We start from the raw sequence: 20,260 nt of genomic DNA on the forward strand, positions 1-20,260 counted from the left end.
TTTTGATGCATATTTCATCGTTGAAGATTCTGACCAAATCTTTAGATTTTCAAGCACATGATTTATCTTTTAGGTGGTTGGCGATGCTCATGAAGTAGTCCTTAATGGTTTCAAACAGCTCGTCTGCCATAAACACTGTGATCTTTCTTCTCCGTAATTCATTTCAGATCAATTATCAGGCCTATATCTGCCATCTGATACCAAATATTTGTGATCTAAACATATTCTTACACGGTCTGTCATGCTTTAATATCACACAAAAATTTTCTTTATGTCAAGATTATCATGTTCTCAGCAAGTTTGTGTTATTTGTTCCACATTCATTCTGAATTTTCGCCAACTGCATCATCAGGAGTTTGATCAGTATGCAAAGGATTTCTCGGAACTCGAATCTCTAGAAGCACGTCGGTGCTCATGGATGCCTCTATTCTTCTCCAATCTGCATCTTCAGGCAGCTCAAGCCTCCTAACATATCCATATTCCCACCAATTGCAGCTTCTCCAATCCTTTGTCTTGAATTCTCTTTGCTGCTTTAGTTGTCCACTAATTTCAACAATTTTCCCTTTTCCAACATGGATTTGTACATTAGTTTTCCCCACTCCTGCTTCAATCATCAAACCAGCATTGATCAGTCTTGACAAAATAAACAACCATCTTTTTAATTTAGTCCTGCTTTAAACCTATGGAGTCTTGGCCTTATTCCCAACTCTTTCAAACCATTTCTCATGCCTAACTTCATCTTACTTTTCCCGTTTTCTGGAACCACAAATGTTTTGATGCAAGGTCCCTTGTTTTTCAAGGCACAGAAAGCAGATAGTTATGGATAATGCCTCCACTACTTAGGGTTCATATATATAAATATATATATATATATGTAGTCCGTAAATTTCACAGTTTTTTAGTACAAAGAATGCCGTAGTCTGAGGATAGGAAAAAAGGTTGTAGATTTGAATCCCAAACTTGTTATATGACACCTCTTAAAAGTGATTGCAAGAACTAATTGAACTAAGTTCCTGGTTCTATGGACGGTTAAATTTATATTTCAACATCAGAATGCTTAAAGGGGTGCTGAAAACCACTGACCTGGTAGTTCTGCTTTAAGTACATAAGCCTGGTCTGTCTGAAACCAATCAACTGTGCTCTTGCCTGAGTGCCTTAAATTAGATAATAAGCTGTCTGATTCAAAATCCCACAGAGGAAAGGCGTCTGACGGATCAAAGAATTTCCCAAACAACAAGGGACTAAATAATGATCCTTCTCCAAATACCTTATGCACTGTTGGACAACCCTGGGAGAGAAACCTCTTAAATACGTCTTCTGCTAATGAAATGCACCATTTCTGAGGGGCTCGATCTTCTGTTTGAACCTCAAGTTTGATGCAGCTACTCATTGCAGAGTTAAACTGTTATGATTTCAGGATTTTTCAGGGACAGAGTTTTGTGGCGTTTGGCATCTTATAGTGTGAGAGAGTCGTTTAGAGAAAGGAGTGGACAAATTCCCTGGGAATATTTTGAAGAGTGCAAAGTGTTAAAAGTGGAAAATGAATGATGCTCTTCTGGACATTACTCACTGGTGTGACTGGTAGCCGTAGGCATGAATTGATGCCTTTCTAGTGACCCACAGAAATAAATATAGAAGATGTGGCAAAATGATTATCCTTTTCCTGAGAATCTTAAGTAAAATTTTGGTAGGATTAAGTCCGGAGCTTGACTCCATTGGTTCACGTAGCTATCTAAAAAGGTGACATCCAACAGGTTTACGATTCATATTCTAGTCCCTGCAATCCTTCTTCTTTCCTCATGCTGTGGTCTCTTTGTATAAAAAAGGTCTGGCAGGATTTGTAGAACCATCTATTCTTGATGAGATACTCTCCATCCAATTTCAACAAAAACATTGCATAACCTTTATAAAAGTTTCAACGTTGTTCTATAGATAATTAAGACATGGATTAAGGATAATAACCTTAGATAATACAACAGCTACTAACTGTGTTCAGAAGAATACAGACAGGAGATCTTAATAAAAAAACTTGTCCATTCAAGAATGCAGCTTTGTGATTCATATTCTGACAATAATTTTGAGTAGAATCTTATGTTAGAACATTAGCCCTGATTCTTTTCTTGGCTGAAAAAGCTCAAAAACCTGATTGTGTAATCACCCAAATTCTAAAAAAAACAGTCATCATAATGGCATGGTGGATAAAACTGTACACTTGAATTCCAAGCAAAGCTTCACTGTTGATCCATGTCCATGATATTACAGTTTACTTGATCCTATTCCAGTTTCCAGTTTTCAGTTTCCATCAATTTGATCTGCATAAATAGAAAGGTTGAGAACACTATGAAAAGATGCAAAGGTGTGAAAGGAATTTTTTTTTTTTAATTTCTTTGGATGTCAGCTGTCTAGTTCCATTTCCACCTTTTTCTCTTTTTTTTTTTTTAGTGGCAATAAATATTTTGACAGGAATGCCTCTGGTTTTGGCATCTGGTAGACCTAGTTTTCTTTAAAGAAGAATTGGTATCTTCATGGATGTTTGAATTTGGAAATGCTGGAGCCACTTTGGATATTGGAATACAGCCACATAATTGCCTTTCCTTGCTAAAGATAAATGCTGTTTGTTTTATGATAGTGCTGATCTTGTACTTTCAATCTTAGAATTATTTGAGACCTTTAGTTTTGATTCCTCCAATGAATAGAATTGATTCCTCCAATGAATAGGAACACAGGATGATCCAATTTCCTAGCCAAACCTGGCAATTTATAGGTTCATAGCAGGTAGAACACTGTCAAATCATGAATTCGTGTCATAGTTTACAAGAAAATTATGATAATAATTTGTAATGACACCAAAATATGAAATATATATTTTTATTTTTATTCAACCTATATATAATTTTTGTTAAAATTTTAAACCATATTACCATGTATTTTTTTCGCATCATTTTTATGTCTTGCCACTATATCATATTTCAAAATTACCATATCTGCCTAACCAGCAGCCAAAGCAAAATGCTGCTAATTCAATTTCTATTTCCATCCTTCCTATCAAACAGCCTCAAAGCAATCAGAAGTAGGTAAGGCAGTTAATATCATTTCAGGAAGGCAAGAACATGGTGGCATTCACCAAACTAGATCAAGAATCACAGATATCAAAATTTCTTCCCTCTAAAATTTGTAGCCAGTGAAGCAATTTCCAATTTCAACACTACCCTGATAAATATTCTTTCAAAGAAAAATTATCAACAGAAACTTCTATTAACAAAGAATTATAAATTAAAAATATATGAAGGTATCTTTATATCTAACTATTAATGCACAAGTTGGGCAGATGAGGGGAAATCAACAAGAACCATGAATCCAATACCAAAGGAAGGTCAACTGAACTTTTTGCAATGTGGGCTTCATTGAAATCTAGCATTTTTCCTTATCCCATTTCTGCTGGTACTTCAGATGTATTCCTTTAATCAAAATATTGCCGCAATGATGCTTCAGTGGATTCCTATCTTCACTACACGATTAGCATCCATCTGATGAAAAACTGAATTTATCTCACCAGCAACACAATCTATTAAATTTCAGCATAAAATGTGGCAACATAAAAGATTTGCTTGACAAAGATAAGAACAGCATACCTTTTTCAAATGAACACTATTAACTCTTGTCATCTGAACTAGAACTAGAATCATTCATCCTTCACTCCACTATTGCAGGGAAAAGCTTCTGATGAGGATCAGGAGAAGGTGGTTCAAAGTGAGACTAAGAGGAAGATGATGCATTAGACACTTGTTTTTTATGTGCTTTTTACTGGCTTCCTTGGGTTATCTCTAACCTCTTTGCACACCTTATCCAAAATTATCAAAAAATCTCGTACAATGACAAACAAGCGAAGGCCCTCATCCTTCTGTGCATTGCCATGAAAATAATCACCAGTGCTCTTCACCAAAGCCATTATTCTCTTCTCTTCCTCGAGCAATGACATGACATCAGCCTCAGCACTCTGCACAAAACTCTTTAATGTTTCGTGAAAACCACTTTCTTCCTCTGTACTTTTCATCTCCGAGTTCAAGAAATCACGTACTTTTAGGAACACATGGCCAAGTTTGGCAACAGTTCCTGTTAAGTTTTCAGCATCGAGGGCTGCTGCTTTCTTGACATTTTCAAGATCACTACTTAGATGTGAAACCACCTGAAGACCAAGGCTACGGTAGTGCTCTTCTATATCAGGGGAAACATCCTCAAGAAGATCATCAGATTTTATGCTGCTAAAACTTTTGCTTTCTCTTGCAACACGGACAGCTCTCAAACCTTCAGTGCGTATTATCTCTTGGACAACAAAGTGCAATAGTGTGGTCTTGCCATCTACCCCTTTAACATCTGATAACTTCAAAAGCGTGTCAAGTTTGAAAGCTTTTGCACCACCACGGAATGTCCCATCATTCATGCGATTTCCAGTTTTAAGAACAGCTTCTAAGAGCTTGAGGAATAAGCGGCTACTTCTGAGTTCCTTGCAAGCAACCTGCCAAATAGGAAAGAGACTGAATTTGATTGAATAAACCATCATAGAAGAGTATGTGTTTTTCCATGAAAAGACACATCTTTAAAATTACATTTTGTTGACTATCTAAATATGCTTCGGAGGCATAACATACCTTGTATGAATTATTGGACCTAAATATTGATCATGCAAGTCATGCAATTTAAAATCTAATGACCCACCTCTAATGTTTCAAATGACTCTCTAGTGACAGTAACCTCGTCATAAAGAGAGCACATAAAAAACAGTGCTTCCATTCGTTTAAAAGCGAAAGGGATGTCAACCAAGACTTTTAGGAACCGCTCAGCAGCACCGAGTTGAGAAATGTCACCAGTGAACAGTCTAAGTTTGAGTTCTTCATCTGCTGTTGGTGCCATCTTCAATAAAGTTTGAAGAAGCTCAACAGGGAGCTCATTTCCTGATTTCAAAAGAACAGATTAGAATATCATGCTTGATCAATAAAATAAAGTTTCTTGAAGCTCTTTCAGTTATGAAATGTTCCCTTGATATCTTCAGATCAAAAACAGGATTTCTGTATATTAATACTAAGATTAGTCCATAAATCATTATAAGTTCAGGGCAATGGTGCACCCATGGCCTCTGGAGAAAGACCTGCGGTGCATTTTCCGCATCTTGATATTACAATAACTAGAAAGAAACACCCCAAACCACCCCTCCACTTCCCCACCTCAGCATAAGAAATAAGCAAACAAAAATATACATAGACAATGAGAGGAGCACTAACCTTATCAGAAGCTGAGAGCTAAATTACAGGTTTTTAAACATGTAATTTGGTTCAAGGGGAACCAATGTAGTTATTTCGCTGTTAATAATCTCATGCTTTAAACAAGTTTTAGGAACCCAGATTATCTTAATAATTTTCCATTTTACCAGAATGAACCTGTGTCTATTTACTCTAAAACTCAAAAACTGTTTAACTATGATGAATAAGCAAATAATGTGGTTACATGGGTTTGGGTGTAATATTCCAGTTATATTATGCTCAAATAAATATGCTAATTCCAAGCATAGAAAAGTTCAGTCCGTATGATAACTCCTTTTTCCTCCTTGACCGAAAACCAAATAGAGGAAATGGAGAAAACCCATTCAGACTATTATATCACATATGGTTAGCTTCAACTAAATGTTCACGTTCGACATTCTTCAGGCATTAGCAAACATGAGTCATGGTAGATATATAAAACATAGTAACTGAGATTCTTTTTCAAGATGAGGTACAATGCATGAAAAGCCAAAAGGAATCAACTAGGAGGGAAAGGTAGCAAATTATATAGAAGTAAATGCCCTGACTGAATTCTTGCTTAATTATCAACAATTAACCACCAGTAGTTGAAAGCATAGCCATTATAAACTGGTGAAAATGTTTGTAGCCCTAATTGCTAAGCATGCTTTCCTAATTAACGTGTATGCAGACAAACATCTGTCCGGAGCACTGGTTCAGAAACCTACTCATATGTTGCTCAGAAGCACATTTATGAAAGGATAAATAAGATGGAGGAAATAACCTTCACGAAGTGCATCACAAACTTCTTCAGTGGTCACATTCAATGCCCGCAAAAGGATTGCTAAATTTTGTGCTTTCTTGAAATCAAGAATTTGGATATACTGAGGCACATCCTGAGCAGAGGGCTCTTTCTTTCCATCAATTTTTTTCTTGTCAACAGATGCATACCCAAACAGAGTTTCTATCATCTCCTCATTGAACCTGCAAAGGTAGTATCAACTATTCTGCAAGATCCATTGGCATCAAGAATAAAAGGAAAAACAAAGAAAAGAATTGTTACATACTGGAACGATCCAGATTTAATCTGATTCCAGACCATTGAATGATCAGGGTTGGCTGCAACTTTATCCCAGAAAAATGGTTTCAATTTGGCTTTAGGAGCATGGGCATGATCCCCTAAACCAAATCCCTCGCCAGAGATGGCATTTGGTGTCCGTTGTGGTCCAATCGGTGGTCGAGGCATCTTTGAACCTAAGGGCATTGATGGAGGTGGCCTAGGAGGACCGAGACCAGTACTTGGGGGAGGTGGTGGGCGAGGACCAGATTTGGCACCAGCTGGGGGTAGAGGTGGTGGAGGAGGTCGAGGGCCTACATTGGCAGAAGCAGGTTTCATAGAGGGAGGTGGTGCAGGAGGTGGAGGAGGACTGGCCCTAATTGGGGCAGGAGGTTCAGGAGGGAGAGGATATGCTCTGCCAGGAGGAGACTTCAAAGGACCCACCCTTCCTGGAGGCAGTGGTAGCTGCAAATTAGTATTGCCTGATTTATCCGAAGATTCAGCTGAGGCTTTGGTGGCTTCAGCAACAGCTCCAAATGATGACTTTCCATCCAAGGAGATTTGTAGAGCATTAGATTCAATGTAAACATTGCCGTCGGTTGAATCGTTTTTGTGTAGACTTGATTCATTACCAAATGATTGGTGGCCAAGCTTCTCTTCTTTATTAGATCCAAAAGCATATGCATGAGAAGAACCTGGAAAAAAAGTTTTGATCAAAAATTTGTCAAAAGGTTCTAGACAACAACAGTGTGTGGGAAAGTATATACCACCGGAGAAATCACTAAAGCCTAAACTGAGAAGGGGCCTCTCATCATTTTTCCTAGCCCCAGAATCTCTACTCCAGCAGAAAAAGAAGAATAATGCCGCAACAACAGATGTTACTACCGAAGTCACAACACAAGCAACAATAATTGTATAACTGTTATCAGTCCCTGTGTCTTCTGAATCGCTGTTGGCTGGACTTAAATTGTCCAAATGATCATTTATTGGAGGTGCATCTTGGTGAGAAGGTATAGGAAGTGGAGAAGGTGGAAATGCAAGACTTTGCAATGGATCTGGACTGAAAGCAGGGGATTCAGAAGCAGGAGAAGGGGCTGGAGCTGGGGGTGGAGATGAGGATGGGCCTAAGTTCAAGGTAGGGGCTACTGCAGTGCTCTGAGTAGCTAAAGTCCTTCTAGGAACATCACGCCAGCGAAACAATGACTCAAAATATCCAGTGTACCAAGTCTTAAAACCATTATCTTCTCCAGATACTTGGAATAGAAGATTATTCTTCCTTATGCAGTCAGAAAGAGCTTGCTTTAACTGAGGGTGGACAACATTAATCGATTTCTGAATATATTCTTTTGCTAATGAGTGACCTTTTCTATCGATATCATCGGTTGTACCGGGTGTTTCCTCCAGAAGTTGTAACTTGGGATCTTCAAAAGCTTCCTTTAAATCATTCAAATATTTTCTGCAACTTATCCATAATGACTCCGCCTGCATGTAAACAATTTAATAATTTTAAGCAATGTTGTAGCAAATGGCAAGAGCACTTAGTTCCTACTTCTTAAATCTACAGAAACCGAAAGCATCTTAATGTACTATCTATTGACATTGAAAATTACCATGTAATTATTAATCTCAGGTGCAACTTTTAACATTCCAGTAATTATTATCACTACCTTACGTACATTTTCACTAATCTATTTTGTCAATATCCCATGTTGCTGACATCAGCAAATGGTATAATAAGCTTTAAAACATTATCAAACAACATGTTTCAAAACAATTCAGAGTGCACCTTAATTTCAGTGCTTACTACATGGACTCAAAAAGTCAAACATCGAATGCCTCTTCCAGTTCTCAAAAGGTTAGTATGCGCTATCCATCGATAAAGACAAGCTACTGGTATAATCAAAAAATTTCTAATTCCAGCAGATATTTCAATGCATTAGTGCATAATACTCCAACATATTTCTACTTCTAATGTAGGTTTGCTCCTTCCCCACTTCCAACCAACTTAAAAACATACCTGATAGATAAACAACATGGAAATTACTACAACAACTTTAATACCTCTATGTAATCACTAAAAGATCATTAAATATTACGAAGTTAAAATGCTTGAGTTGATCGCTAAAGTATGGTCCCAAAATATTCCCAAGGTTTCATTAAACATGCTATCAACTATTTCTACCCCAACAATAAAAGGTTAAAGCATGATTTCAGTAAATCCATAATTGGTTTCAACCCACAAACAATATTGTTCAAGTAAACCAACTGCAGCCAATGGACATTAAAGTAAACAAAACCAATCATATAAGCAGTTTTTTTTTATGTACAAAGGGGTTTATACAACAAATGGATTGAAGTCAAGAGAAAACAAGCAAAGCAATATCATTTACCAGATTCTCATCAATCTCCCCAGTTGCTGGATCTAGTAATTGGTTAAGAAATGCTTCTTCTCCAACCTTCGTGTAATCCAAGTTGACAGCCAATGATACACAAAGTAGAATTGCCAAAAACCCCAAACAATTTGCTCTTATGACACCCATTTGTCCTTGTATCATCAGCATCATCACAAGCACAAAGCGGATTCCTTTTCATTTCATCAATAACCAAAACCTTACCAAATTCTATCATCAAACGTTCAAAATTTATACCATTCGGCACCAACTCAATTCAATTTTCTCTCAAAAGAAACCCTTAAAATCAGGTAGAAAATCCTCAAAAGCTTAATGAAAAAATGAATCTCGGAATCAAAATTAAAAAAAAAAAAAAAAAAAACCCAGAACTTACCTTTCCTTGGAAAGCCAAAAAAATGGGATCAAAATCATATTTTGAAACAAAAACCCAGAAAGCCATAAAAAGGTTATGATGAATAGAGAAAAACCAATAAATTTCAAATCTTTTCTTTTTAATTTTGCCAACTTTTTTATTAGCAATTGAAAGATCCTAAATTTGAAAACATAAAAAGGACAAAGATGGGTCCTTTTATTATGATCAGATCCAATCAATAGCAACTCATTGAAAAAAACAGCTGTTGTAATGAACGTAAAAATTTTAACCAGGCAAAAATTTTTGCCTTTATTGGAAAAGGGTTGACAGTAGAATGTTTTCCCAGGCTTTATTTTTTCTTAGTTTTGGGATTTTTATTTTTTTTTCTTGGGGCTTGAAATGGAAATTTACTCAAGTGGAGGAGAAAAAAATGTTAAAAAGCTATTTATTGGAGGGCAATTTAGGGATTTAAAAATATTTAAACAAAATGAAAATCTTTAAAATAATAATTTCAAATTATGATGAATAATTTTTTACCCTTCTATACAAATCATTGATAAAAATATATACTATAATTTTATCTGTTTAAATAATAATATATTTTAATTTCTAATGTAAGTATGATTTTTTTTATTCCAAAAACATTTATGTTTTATCACTTTAGACAAGTGAAATGGCTATAAAATTTATTTTCTTTTTTTTCTATTGGTTTGCTATCTTTGGTTTATGCTTTTTTTTTAATCAGAACTTTGTTCTTTATATAATTATAATGAGACATTTGGTACCATGTTTTGAGAGAAAATTTGAACCAAATCCATCCATTTTTTTTTCTCCAATTGTCAAAAGATTCAAAGGCCTTCCATTTTAAGAAATCCTTAGCAACCATTTTCCACCAAGATTCAAATCTTATTTTGTAGCTGAGAGATTTTAAATTTGATTATTAAAATTTTATATTATTTCAAAAAAATAAATATTTTATTAATAAATTACACAATAAAAATTTAATATTTCATTAACAAATCATTGCAAATGCCACTGGCAATAAATGCAAACTTTAATCAACTCTTAGTCATATTAAGCTAAAATTTGAAAACTATCAGTTGGTTAATACAGTTGACAAACTACAATTCTAAATTGTTCATAGTATTCAAAGCCCTAACAAGATCTCAAATCATCAAATCCTTTTCAAAAGAAACAACAAAACCAGTCATTAAGATTAAGAGAAAGCAACACAAACTGAGCTTAAAATCTTGCATTCATGTCATTAATGGACAAGAAAAATAATGGGTCACAACAGCTCTTCTATCAAGCAAGTAGAAGACATAATTTTGATCATATTCACATTAAACTACCAACTACCTAAACAGTGTCAACAAGTTACAGTTCCACAAATGGCATTAAATAAGCTTCTTCTTCTTCAAACCCTAAACTGGAAAAAGTAAAAACTAATAGAACAACAAGCAGAGCCAAGTTCTGGGACCTGTTCAATCTCAGAATTGCTTCAACACAGAGAGAAAAGGGATGGGTTCTCTCTGGTTTTTTGGAAATCTAATCTACTCTTCCTCAACTCCGGAGGCCTTGGACGAGGTTCCGGCTTTCTTGGGGAGAAGGAGGTTGTGGATGTTGGGCATAACACCGCCGTTGGCAATTGTCACGTCTCCGAGTAGCTTGCTCAGCTCTTCGTCGTTCCTTACGGCGAGCTGGATGTGACGTGGCACGATTCGAGTTTTCTTGTTGTCTCTGGCTGCATTTCCGGCGAGCTCCAGAACCTGAAATAACATACAATTTTCACTAAAATTAAAAAAAAAAAAAAAAACTGCTGTTTAGATACATAGAAACCCAAATTTTTACTGATTTTAGGAATTAAGATACCAATTTTTTTTTTAAAAAAAATCTGACTTCGAAAAAAGTAGTAAAATTTTGGGGAAAATAGGCCCCGATTTTCGAGCCCTAAGAAAATGTAAAGATACTTAATTTCACTAAGATTACATAATAATAATAATAATAATAATAATAATAATAATAATAATAATAATAATAATAATAATAATCTGCTGCTTAGAAACATAGAAACCCTAACTTCTGCCGATTTTAGGGATTAAGATATCAAAATTTCACAAAAATCTGAACTTCAAAAAAAATAAAAAAGAGCAAACTTTTTGTGGGAAACTAACCCTAATTTTCGAGCCCCAAGATAATGGGAAGATACTAAAATTTACAAAATTACAGCACATATCCAAAAATAGGAACCCCAATTTTAAGCAGATATAATTAAAAACCCTAATTTAGAGTATAGATTCGGAATTTTTTAAAAAATGAAATTAAAGAACCTTTAAAAATCCCAAATTTTCAGATTAACAAAGTAGATTCCAAAAGCAAACTGCTGAAAGTTTCTCAAAACACAAAAATTCAAATTTTTAAAAAAAAATCTCGAAATTAAAAGGAAAAATTGAAACCCTAGATTAGGTAACGAACCAACTAAACACTTTCTTTAACAAAGTTTACCGATATCCCTAAAAAATTAAATGCTATTGTACCTCAGCCGCAAGATATTCAAGAACGGCGGCGAGGTAAACCGGAGCTCCAGCTCCGACCCGTTCAGCGTATTTCCCAGCCTTAAGGAACCGAGCGATACGACCCACCGGAAACTGAAGCCCGGCTTTACTACTCCTCGATGTCGCCTTCTTCGACGCTCCGGATCCGAGAGTTTTGCCCCGACCGGCCATTTCAGACCCGCAACGTAAAAATTGAAAATAAACAAAATCAGCGCGTGTAGTACGTGGGAAAGAAAAAGAGAGACAAGTGAAAGGATAGGCGCCTGTTATGGGTATATATATTGGAGAGGGTAAAGGAATTGGCCAATGGGAAGAGAGGACGCGGATCGAGGATGGGAACCGTTGGATGTTGGTCAGATGGACAGTTTAGATTTGAACCGAACACCGCTTCCGTCCTTTCCATTGCGAGTTTTAGTTAGTTAAAATTTAAGGAGGGAAATTCAGTTTGGTTTTTTAGATTGGGATTTTATGGAAGGACGTTATGATGGAAATGTCCTCCGAGGAATTTTGAATCTTTTTATTTCTACGGTTCGGTTTCTACAGTTCGGTTTGATTGACCAATTAGAAACTGCACATGGGATCCTGAAAAAAGTCCTCAAAAATGAAACAAAAATGAGGTTGGTTGGCAGAGGCCCTAAGTGACCCCAAGTCCAACTTCTATAGATTTTGAACCTGGCTGGGTCTGGCTTGAACACTATCCCATGGTTTTCGTCATTTGGTGCAGCATTGCCCAAGATATTCTAGCCCACCCTTGCCAATAGATGCTCTTGAAAGTAAACCTATATTAATAAAATATAAAAATAATATATTTAAAATTTTAATCATAATTATATATGAATTTAATAAAATTAAAAAAAAATATTTCATATTTTCGTATTGATACGAAAAATGATATGTAATTATCATATAAAATGTGATATAATACATAAATTTTAATATTTTACATGATACAAATATATAATTCATCAAATCTACCCTTAATTTTCCAATTTTTTAAAGTTCTCAAACAGGCACTAACTCTTAAATTTCGTTAGATGTTAGATTTTTCATGTTTGAATTTAAAACTTAGTGATTGATAAATGAACCAATAATGAATAATCAAGCAACATGGGTACTAATCCAAAAATGATTGTCATAATTTGGCTATTGATGTTGCTATTATGATGAATTATGGAAGAGACCATGCTTAACCATGTCTAATTTTCCATTCTCATGGAAGTTGATCATGTTTTTAGCTTAATTTATGGAGGATATTGGAAGTAACTTATCTTATTTCTTCGTGTTAGAACCAAAAGAAAAACAGAAAAGAAATGATCTTGAGGTTTGGTCTTTATCTCGCTGCTACAGTAGCTTTTCTTTAAACTTGAAATCTTATAACGCTTCTTTTTATGGCTTCAAAATCTATTTAGATTGACGATAAATTTGAAAACAATAATACTAATTTTTTTGGATCAAAATGGTTGAAAAAGACGAATAAAACGGAATAACATTTTACCTAATTTTGATTCCGTTCACAATGTTTAAATTACAAATTAGTTTTTGCATTATAGTTTTAATTGTAGTTGTTAGAATTGTAAGAAAGGCTAACTGCCTCATATATCTTCATATCTCTTAGCAACAAAATTTCCATTAAAAGGTCTGCTGTACCTCCAAGCTTTTGCAAAAGTGATTGCCTTTCCTATTCTGCTTTTTTTACTTCCATTAACAGACAAGGGACAATGTTGTCCTAACCTGTCTAAACGAAATTCACACTCTAGCTTGATTATGTAAGTCCTTTTTCAACTAACCCTCCCAAAAAAAAAAAGGAATTTGATCATCAATGGAAGACAAGTTTCCAGTTTCAGATTTAAAATTATGGTTATTTCACTAATTTCTTTGAGTTTTTGATATCCAAATTTGCCTGAAAAATATGTTGGTGGGATTTTTCATTCTTCTGAAGTATTTGTTTCCTACAATATCTAACAGACATGGACATTGAAGTCCAATCCTTCAAATATATAAAAAAAAAATTAAATATACTCATATCTGACACTCACCCCAAGTTCAAGTAACAAAGGATTTAAGAGTCTCCTTCTAGTCCATGGCTACTTCCCCTTTCAAAGGTGACAGATACAGAAACATAGAATGCAACACTTAACAGGCCATGTATAAAGCACAATATCCCTCCAACAAATAGAAAATGATGATGCAAAACCTGGCATGACCCTTTTGATTTGGAATTCTCTAGCATTCCCATAACCAGGGTTGGAAATCCAACAGCTACTACAATCCTGATAATCAGCACCATAAACATTTTTAGTTTGGTTCTGCAGCATTTAAGCCAATGACTTTCATATTGAATTAAAAGTAAAATTTTGCACACAACATGAGGATGCCATAGAAATTAACCTGAAATCCTGAGGTGCTTGTAGTATAAATTTAATTCAGCTTTATTTATTTCATTTGCATGCCATTCTCAAGGCAGAAGATTAGACAATGAATTTTTTTTGGCACAGAAATATAAGGTGAAAGGAGGTTTTCCCATTTTAAAGTCAAGATAGACCGCAAGCTTCATAAATAACTTACATTAGATTTACAGAATTCACCAAAAAAAACCGCTGGCGGCGAGATTTGAATCTAATCCTCATAAGTAAAGTATTCGAACTTTATCAACTCAATCAATCCCGTTGGCTAGATAATAAATTTTAATTTGCAGTAGTATTCCCCTATATTTCACTCATTATATAGTCCTGATGATGATCATAAAAAAGGAAAAATGAAATTGTAAAAGCATGCATACCAAGAAAGAACGAGGCACCCGAACCAGGATTGCCTGCTAGCTGTCGATCTTTCAAGCTCTTCTGTGCAACAAATGCACATGTAGCCACCAAGCAAGTTGGCAGTAACATGGGATAAAGCTAGTAGGGTAGCTGCAGCTAACCCAAGCTTGAAAGCTTGATCATTCGGCTCTTGACACTCAAAGCTTTTCAGACTCATGTACCTTGTCACCTGTTAAACATAGTAAACCTTGATTCAGAATAGTAAATTTACATGTCTTGCCAAGCAATTTGTGATGATCAGACAGTGCAGGATCCAGGATTTTTGTGTGGAATGTTCACTTATAATATATGTAAAAAATTATCCACATATTTATCAATTTTATCGATGGAAAGAGAAAATTCTTAGGGTGTAAATATTTTCTTTCAAATTTTCTTATTTTTCAATTTTTTGAGGTATTCATAAACACCCTATTTGTGCATATGGATCCGCCACTGTGATCAGATATCAAAGAAAGCTTGTAAAAGAAAGATGGATGTACCTTGTTTTTGGTCATTTCTGCTTCAATGCTGAGAATACCAGCAGCTACATCCACAATAACAATCACAAGACAAACAAAAACACCTGCTTTTGCCATTTCCACAACCTCAAACCAAATAGCAATAGGGCATGATAATGATGAATATGTGATGGAAATAAGGGAGGAGAAGATTAGGCTTTTAGAGAAAATTTCAACGAAACAGGTTCACTAGTGAAAGGACAGCTTGGGGGGGGTAAAGTATTTATTCATACAAACCATAATTTTCTTTCCTTATTTTCATAAAAGGAACTTAAGTAACAAAGAAATACCAATTTCTTTTCCTAACTACAATTATTTCTTAGACTTGGGCACTTTAAATACTAACAGACACAAAAAAAATAAATAAAAAATAAAAACACGATTTAAAATTTTAACAAAAATCATATATGAATTTGACAAAAATCAAAAGATGTACTTTATGTTTGACGTGTCGACATAAATTATTACATAATAATTTTTGCATTTTATTTTTATTTGACACAAAATAAATAAATAAATGTATAATATTTCTCTTCTTCTTTTCTCTCTCATATAATTGATGATTTTGCACTCGTTCATATCAGCCCTTTTCTTTTTCATATTGATGTATACTTTTATAACACTTTTTTTATAGTTTCAAGATCCATTTGGGTGGACAATAAAATTAAAAAAAAAAAAATAGCAACGAGATTAATTTGTAATAGTGAAATTGAATATGACTCTGGTTTGTTTCACTAAAACCAGTTAACTATCATAATTCAAAACTTTTTTTTTTCAATTTTACATTAAATTACTCTAATGCTTAAGGGTCCTGGGCCATTGGCCCCTTTCCCTCCAGTAAAAAACTGGAGAGCAATGCAATTACACTGGTAAAGTGTTATCCAAATACATCATACGGTACAGTTTTAATGCGATGGAATCTAAACGAATCCCTAGTTTAGGATGTTATCTAGTGAGATTATGTCTCGAGGTCAATTCACATAGATCAAAGCTAGGTAACTTCTTTGGATCAAAATGATTGGAAAAGACTGATAAAAGGAAGGAGACTTTTTCCTAATCTTGATTCCTTTTGCAATGTTGATAATTACAAATTAGTTTTTGTATCGTAGTTTAATTGTAGTTGTTACAATACTACGAGAAGCTAATTGCCTCACATCTCTTTATATCACTTAACAAGAAATTTTTCATTAAAATGTCTGTTGTACTTCCAAGCTTTTGCAAAAGTGATTGCCTTTCCTATTCTCTTTATCTAACAAGGCAAAATGCTGTCCTGTCCTGTCTGAATGAAATTCAAACCCTAGCTTTATTAGGTAAGTCCTTTTGCAACTAACAGAAAAAGAAAAAAAAAATGGAATTTGATTATCAATGGAAGCCAATTTTCCAGTTTCAAATCCATACAATAGATTAAAGTTGTCTCTTAGAAAATTAAAATCTAATTTATGAACAATTAATATTTGTCTTAAAATATGATGTGAGGGTTAAATTGGGTATAAAATTATTGTATTAAATATGTGCATGGCTTTTTTTAGTTTTACATAGAAAGTGACAACACCAATTTGGAATTTTTTTTTTTAGAAATGATCATCTTTACTAAGAAGTAGTGAAATTTTTCACTAATTTATCTAATTGCCAATAAATAATGCATATTTATCTAAATTCATGATTAAAATTTAATGATTTTAAATTAAATATGAAAATAAATAAAAATTAATTAAAAAGGTAAAAAAGATATGAACAAATATCAACCATACATTTAGATGAACGTGCATTATTGACCCTTAAATAAAGTAGTGGAAACTTCGAGATGATCTTTTTTCATTTTGTTCACCTAAGTATTGAAGGCAATTATCCACATATAATTAAATCTATAACTATATATAATGGTAGACCATTTTTTTTTTTTTACATATATAATAATAGACTCTTAGATGTTAAATAATTAGTCTTCTTATCATACTTCTATTGTAATTTTTATAAAAAAAAAAAATTATTTAAAAAAGAAAATTGTTATAAAAATTTATAATTTTTTAATAAAGCTATTTCTCAAATAAATATTTTTATGAAAACATGACAAAAATAATAAAATACTAATAATCAATTTAATATATATATATACACATATAAATACTTACATTTATTACTATATACTATAATTAAAAATCGTCTCCTAAATTAATTAGCCCCTTAGGAGACTAATATTTTATTTTTTTATAAAAATTTTTATTAAAAAAAGAAAAATGTTTTTAAAAATTACCAAAAAAAATCTAACAAAAAAGAAAGGGAATATGAGTTTTTTTTAAAACCTCTTAAAACATATCAATTTGCTTATTGTTTACTAAATTAAATTAAATAGTAAAAGATATTTAATTAAAAAAAAACTCTTAAAATGAAAATATTGAAAATATTGTAATTGACAATTTTTTATATTTTCATACATAAATAAAGAAATAAGTAAAATTAAATTCAAATAATTTATATTATTTTAAAATAAAAAAGTGAGCTCGGGTGTAACTGGACAAATTTTCTAGTTCAAAATTATGGTTATCTCACTAATTTCTTTTAGTTTTTGATATTCAAATTTGGTTGAAAATTGATGAGGGATATCATGAAGATTTAAGCTATAGTGGTTTGATTTTTCCTTTTTCTTGAAATATTTGTTTGGTACACATATCCAACGGATATGGACATTAAGTCCAACCCTTTAAATACATAAAAAAAAATTAAATATATCCGTATCTGACACTCACCCCAAGTCTGAAAATTAGAGGATTTAAGGGTCTCCTTCTAGTCCATGGCTACTTCCCCTTTCAAAGGTAACAGTTACAGAAACATAGAATGCAACACTTGACAAGCCATGTATAAAGCACAATATCCCTCCAACAAATAGAAAATGATGATGCAAAACCTGGCATGACCCTTTTGATTTGGAATTCTCTAGCATTCCCATAATCAGGGTTGGAAATCCAACAGCTGCTACAATCCTGATAATCAGCATCATAAACATTTTTAGTTTGGTTCTGCTTCATTAAAGCCAATGAGTTTCATATCAAATTAAAAGGAAAATTTTGCACACATGCATGAGAGTTCCATTGAAATTAACCCGAAATCCTGAGGTGCTCGGAGTATAAATTTAATTCAGCTTTATTTATTTCATTTGCATGCCATTCCCAAGGGGGAAGGTTAGACAATGAAATTTTTTTGGTACAAAAAATTTAAGCTGAGAGGAGGTTTCCCCATTTCAAAGTCAAGACAGATCGCAGGTTTTATAAATGACTTACATTGGATTTACAGAACCCACCAAAGGAGACTGCTGGCAGCATGATTCAAATCTAATCCTTATAAGTAAAATATTCGAACCTTACAAACTCAACCAATCCCTTTTGGTTAGACAATAAATTTTAATTTGTTGTAGTATTCCCCTATATTTCACTCATTATTTAGTCCTTGATTATCAACAAAAAGGTAAAATGAAATTGTGAAAGTAAGCATACCAAGAAAGAACGAGGCACCCGAACCAGGATTGCCTATTAGCAGATGATCTTTCAAGCTCTTCTGTGCAACAAATGCACATGCAGCCACCAAGCAAGTTGGCAGTAACACGGGATAAAGCTAGTAGAGTAGCTGGAGCTAACCCAAGCTTGAAAGCTTGATCATTTGGCTCTTGACACTCAAATCTCTTCATACTCATGTACCTTGTCGCCTGTTAAACATAGTAAACCTTGATCCAGATTAGTACATTCACATGTCTTGTCCAGTATTTTGTGAGAATTTTTTCGGGATTGTTCACTTATAATATATATAAAAAACTATCCACATATTTTTCAATTTTATCGATGGAAAGAGAAAAATTTTAGGGTGTAAAAATTTTCTTTCAAATTTTCCTATTTTTCAATTTTTTGAGGTATTCATAAACACCCTATTTATACATATGGATCGGCTACTGTGATCAGATATCAAAGAAAGCTTGTAAAAAAAGATGGATGTACCTTGTTTTTGGTCATTTCTGCTTCAATGCTGAGAATACCAGCAGCTGCATCCACAATAACAATCACAAGACAAACAAAAACACCTGCTTTTGCCATTTCCACAACCTCAAACCAAATAGCAATGGGGCATGATAATGATGAATATGTGAAGGAAATAAGGGAGGAGCAGATTAGCGTTTTATAGAAAATTTCAAAGAAATAGGTTCACTAGAGAAAGGACAGCTTAGGGGGGTAAAGTATTTTTTCATACAAACCATAGTTTTCTTTCCTTATTTTCATAAAAGGAACTTAATGTAACAAAGAAATACCAACTTCTTTTCCTATCTACAAATATTTTTTAGACTTGGGCATTTTAAATACTAACACAATTAGAAAAAAAAATAATAATGATATAATTTAAAATTTTAATAAAAATTTTTTATGAATTTGACAAAAATCAAAAAAATATATTTTATATTTAATATATTGACATGAATTATAACATGATAATTTTTATATTTTATACATGTTTAATGCAAAATAAATAAATAAACACATAGGTATAATATTTGTTTTGTTCTTTTCTCTCTCATATTGACGATTTTGCACTTGGCAATTTCTTCCTTTCCAACTGTTTGGAAGCAGGAGGAATTTCTTTCTCAGAGGACTGATTGTCTGATTATTTCAGCTAGATTCCCCACACGTGGTTGGGCCCCGGGGATACATAGAACTCTGCTCTAAATCCTCAGACAGCCCATGTCAAACATGTGACTTGAATCATGGATTTTGCGGCATCAATCAGGCCATGGTTTTAGCACGTCAGTGAAAATCAAGTGCTCCAAATTGAAAAGTGCTCTCAAAACAATTTGTAAGCCTTTTAGGCATGCAGCAGGTATGGTCACTTGACGTTCACCATTTTGAATTTCAAAAAATTACAAAGAAAAACAATAATTGAGGCCGATGAAGGAGATGGGGTTCTCTACACATAAACATGGCAGCTATTTTTTTTTAAAATTTTTTTCTTGGAATTCATGTAAGAATTCAATTGATAGACAAAGAAAATTTCACCAGATAATTGGGTTCTCTATGCTAGAGCTCTTCTTTATCACTTCATTCGGTTAGACAGGCGCATTTGTGCATTTAGTTCAATGATAGCATTTAATTTAGTGGTAAGTGTATGTATTTTTTAATTCAAAAAGTTAAATTCAAATCCTAGCTTAATTGGTCAAATTATGTGATTGATCTTTGTAATTATATAGAATTTGAACTTTAGTCCTTATTAAATAATTTGAAGAAATCAAGTCATTGTGTCACGGGTCGAGACTCAA

General features: G+C 33.6%; 5 protein-coding genes across 6 annotated transcripts; all 5 read right to left on the reverse strand.

Annotated features, from left to right (window-relative positions):
* Positions 1-124: 124 nt before the first annotated feature.
* LOC111288677 (21.7 kDa class VI heat shock protein-like) lies at positions 125-3,011 on the reverse strand. Of its 2 annotated transcripts, none has more exons than XM_022879658.2 (2): positions 1,084-3,011; positions 125-601 (listed from the first exon to the last, which is right to left on the reverse strand). In XM_022879658.2, the coding sequence occupies exons 1-2, from the start codon at positions 1,388-1,390 to the stop codon at positions 321-323; spliced, it is 588 nt and encodes a 195-aa protein (XP_022735393.2). In that variant the 5' UTR covers positions 1,391-3,011; the 3' UTR covers positions 125-320. The 2 variants fall into 2 exon arrangements, with proteins under 2 accessions (XP_022735393.2, XP_089615786.1); XM_089759660.1 differs by having other exon boundaries at positions 125-604.
* A 138-nt stretch (positions 3,012-3,149) lies between these two features.
* On the reverse strand, positions 3,150-10,198 carry LOC111288674 (formin-like protein 5). Its single transcript, XM_022879653.2, is given in 7 exon segments — positions 3,150-3,792; positions 3,794-4,516; positions 4,717-4,952; positions 6,061-6,260; positions 6,344-7,028; positions 7,101-7,815; positions 8,724-10,198. Coding segments are annotated over 7 exon segments (2,874 nt in total). The 5' UTR covers positions 8,898-10,198; the 3' UTR covers positions 3,150-3,651.
* A 135-nt stretch (positions 10,199-10,333) lies between these two features.
* On the reverse strand, positions 10,334-11,900 carry LOC111288334 (histone H2A.6). Its single transcript, XM_022879177.2, has 2 exons — positions 11,634-11,900; positions 10,334-10,865 (listed from the first exon to the last, which is right to left on the reverse strand). Exons 1-2 carry the CDS (start codon positions 11,820-11,822, stop codon positions 10,650-10,652), a joined length of 405 nt encoding a protein of 134 aa, XP_022734912.1. The 5' UTR covers positions 11,823-11,900; the 3' UTR covers positions 10,334-10,649.
* A 1,654-nt stretch (positions 11,901-13,554) lies between these two features.
* LOC111288867 (protein VASCULATURE COMPLEXITY AND CONNECTIVITY-like) lies at positions 13,555-15,251 on the reverse strand. Its single transcript, XM_022879825.2, has 3 exons — positions 14,950-15,251; positions 14,431-14,639; positions 13,555-13,921 (listed from the first exon to the last, which is right to left on the reverse strand). Exons 1-3 carry the CDS (start codon positions 15,043-15,045, stop codon positions 13,711-13,713), a joined length of 516 nt encoding a protein of 171 aa, XP_022735560.1. The 5' UTR covers positions 15,046-15,251; the 3' UTR covers positions 13,555-13,710.
* A 2,275-nt stretch (positions 15,252-17,526) lies between these two features.
* LOC111288868 (protein VASCULATURE COMPLEXITY AND CONNECTIVITY-like) lies at positions 17,527-19,120 on the reverse strand. The gene is made up of 3 exons (XM_022879826.2): positions 18,954-19,120; positions 18,459-18,667; positions 17,527-17,948 (listed from the first exon to the last, which is right to left on the reverse strand). Exons 1-3 carry the CDS (start codon positions 19,047-19,049, stop codon positions 17,738-17,740), a joined length of 516 nt encoding a protein of 171 aa, XP_022735561.2. The 5' UTR covers positions 19,050-19,120; the 3' UTR covers positions 17,527-17,737.
* Between the last annotated feature and the right edge of the window lie 1,140 nt (positions 19,121-20,260).

The sequence above is a fragment of the Durio zibethinus genome, chromosome 4, assembly GCF_047325235.1.
Source record: "Durio zibethinus cultivar Kanyao isolate XHJ-2024 chromosome 4, ASM4732523v1, whole genome shotgun sequence".
Lineage (NCBI taxonomy): Eukaryota > Viridiplantae > Streptophyta > Magnoliopsida > Malvales > Malvaceae > Durio > Durio zibethinus.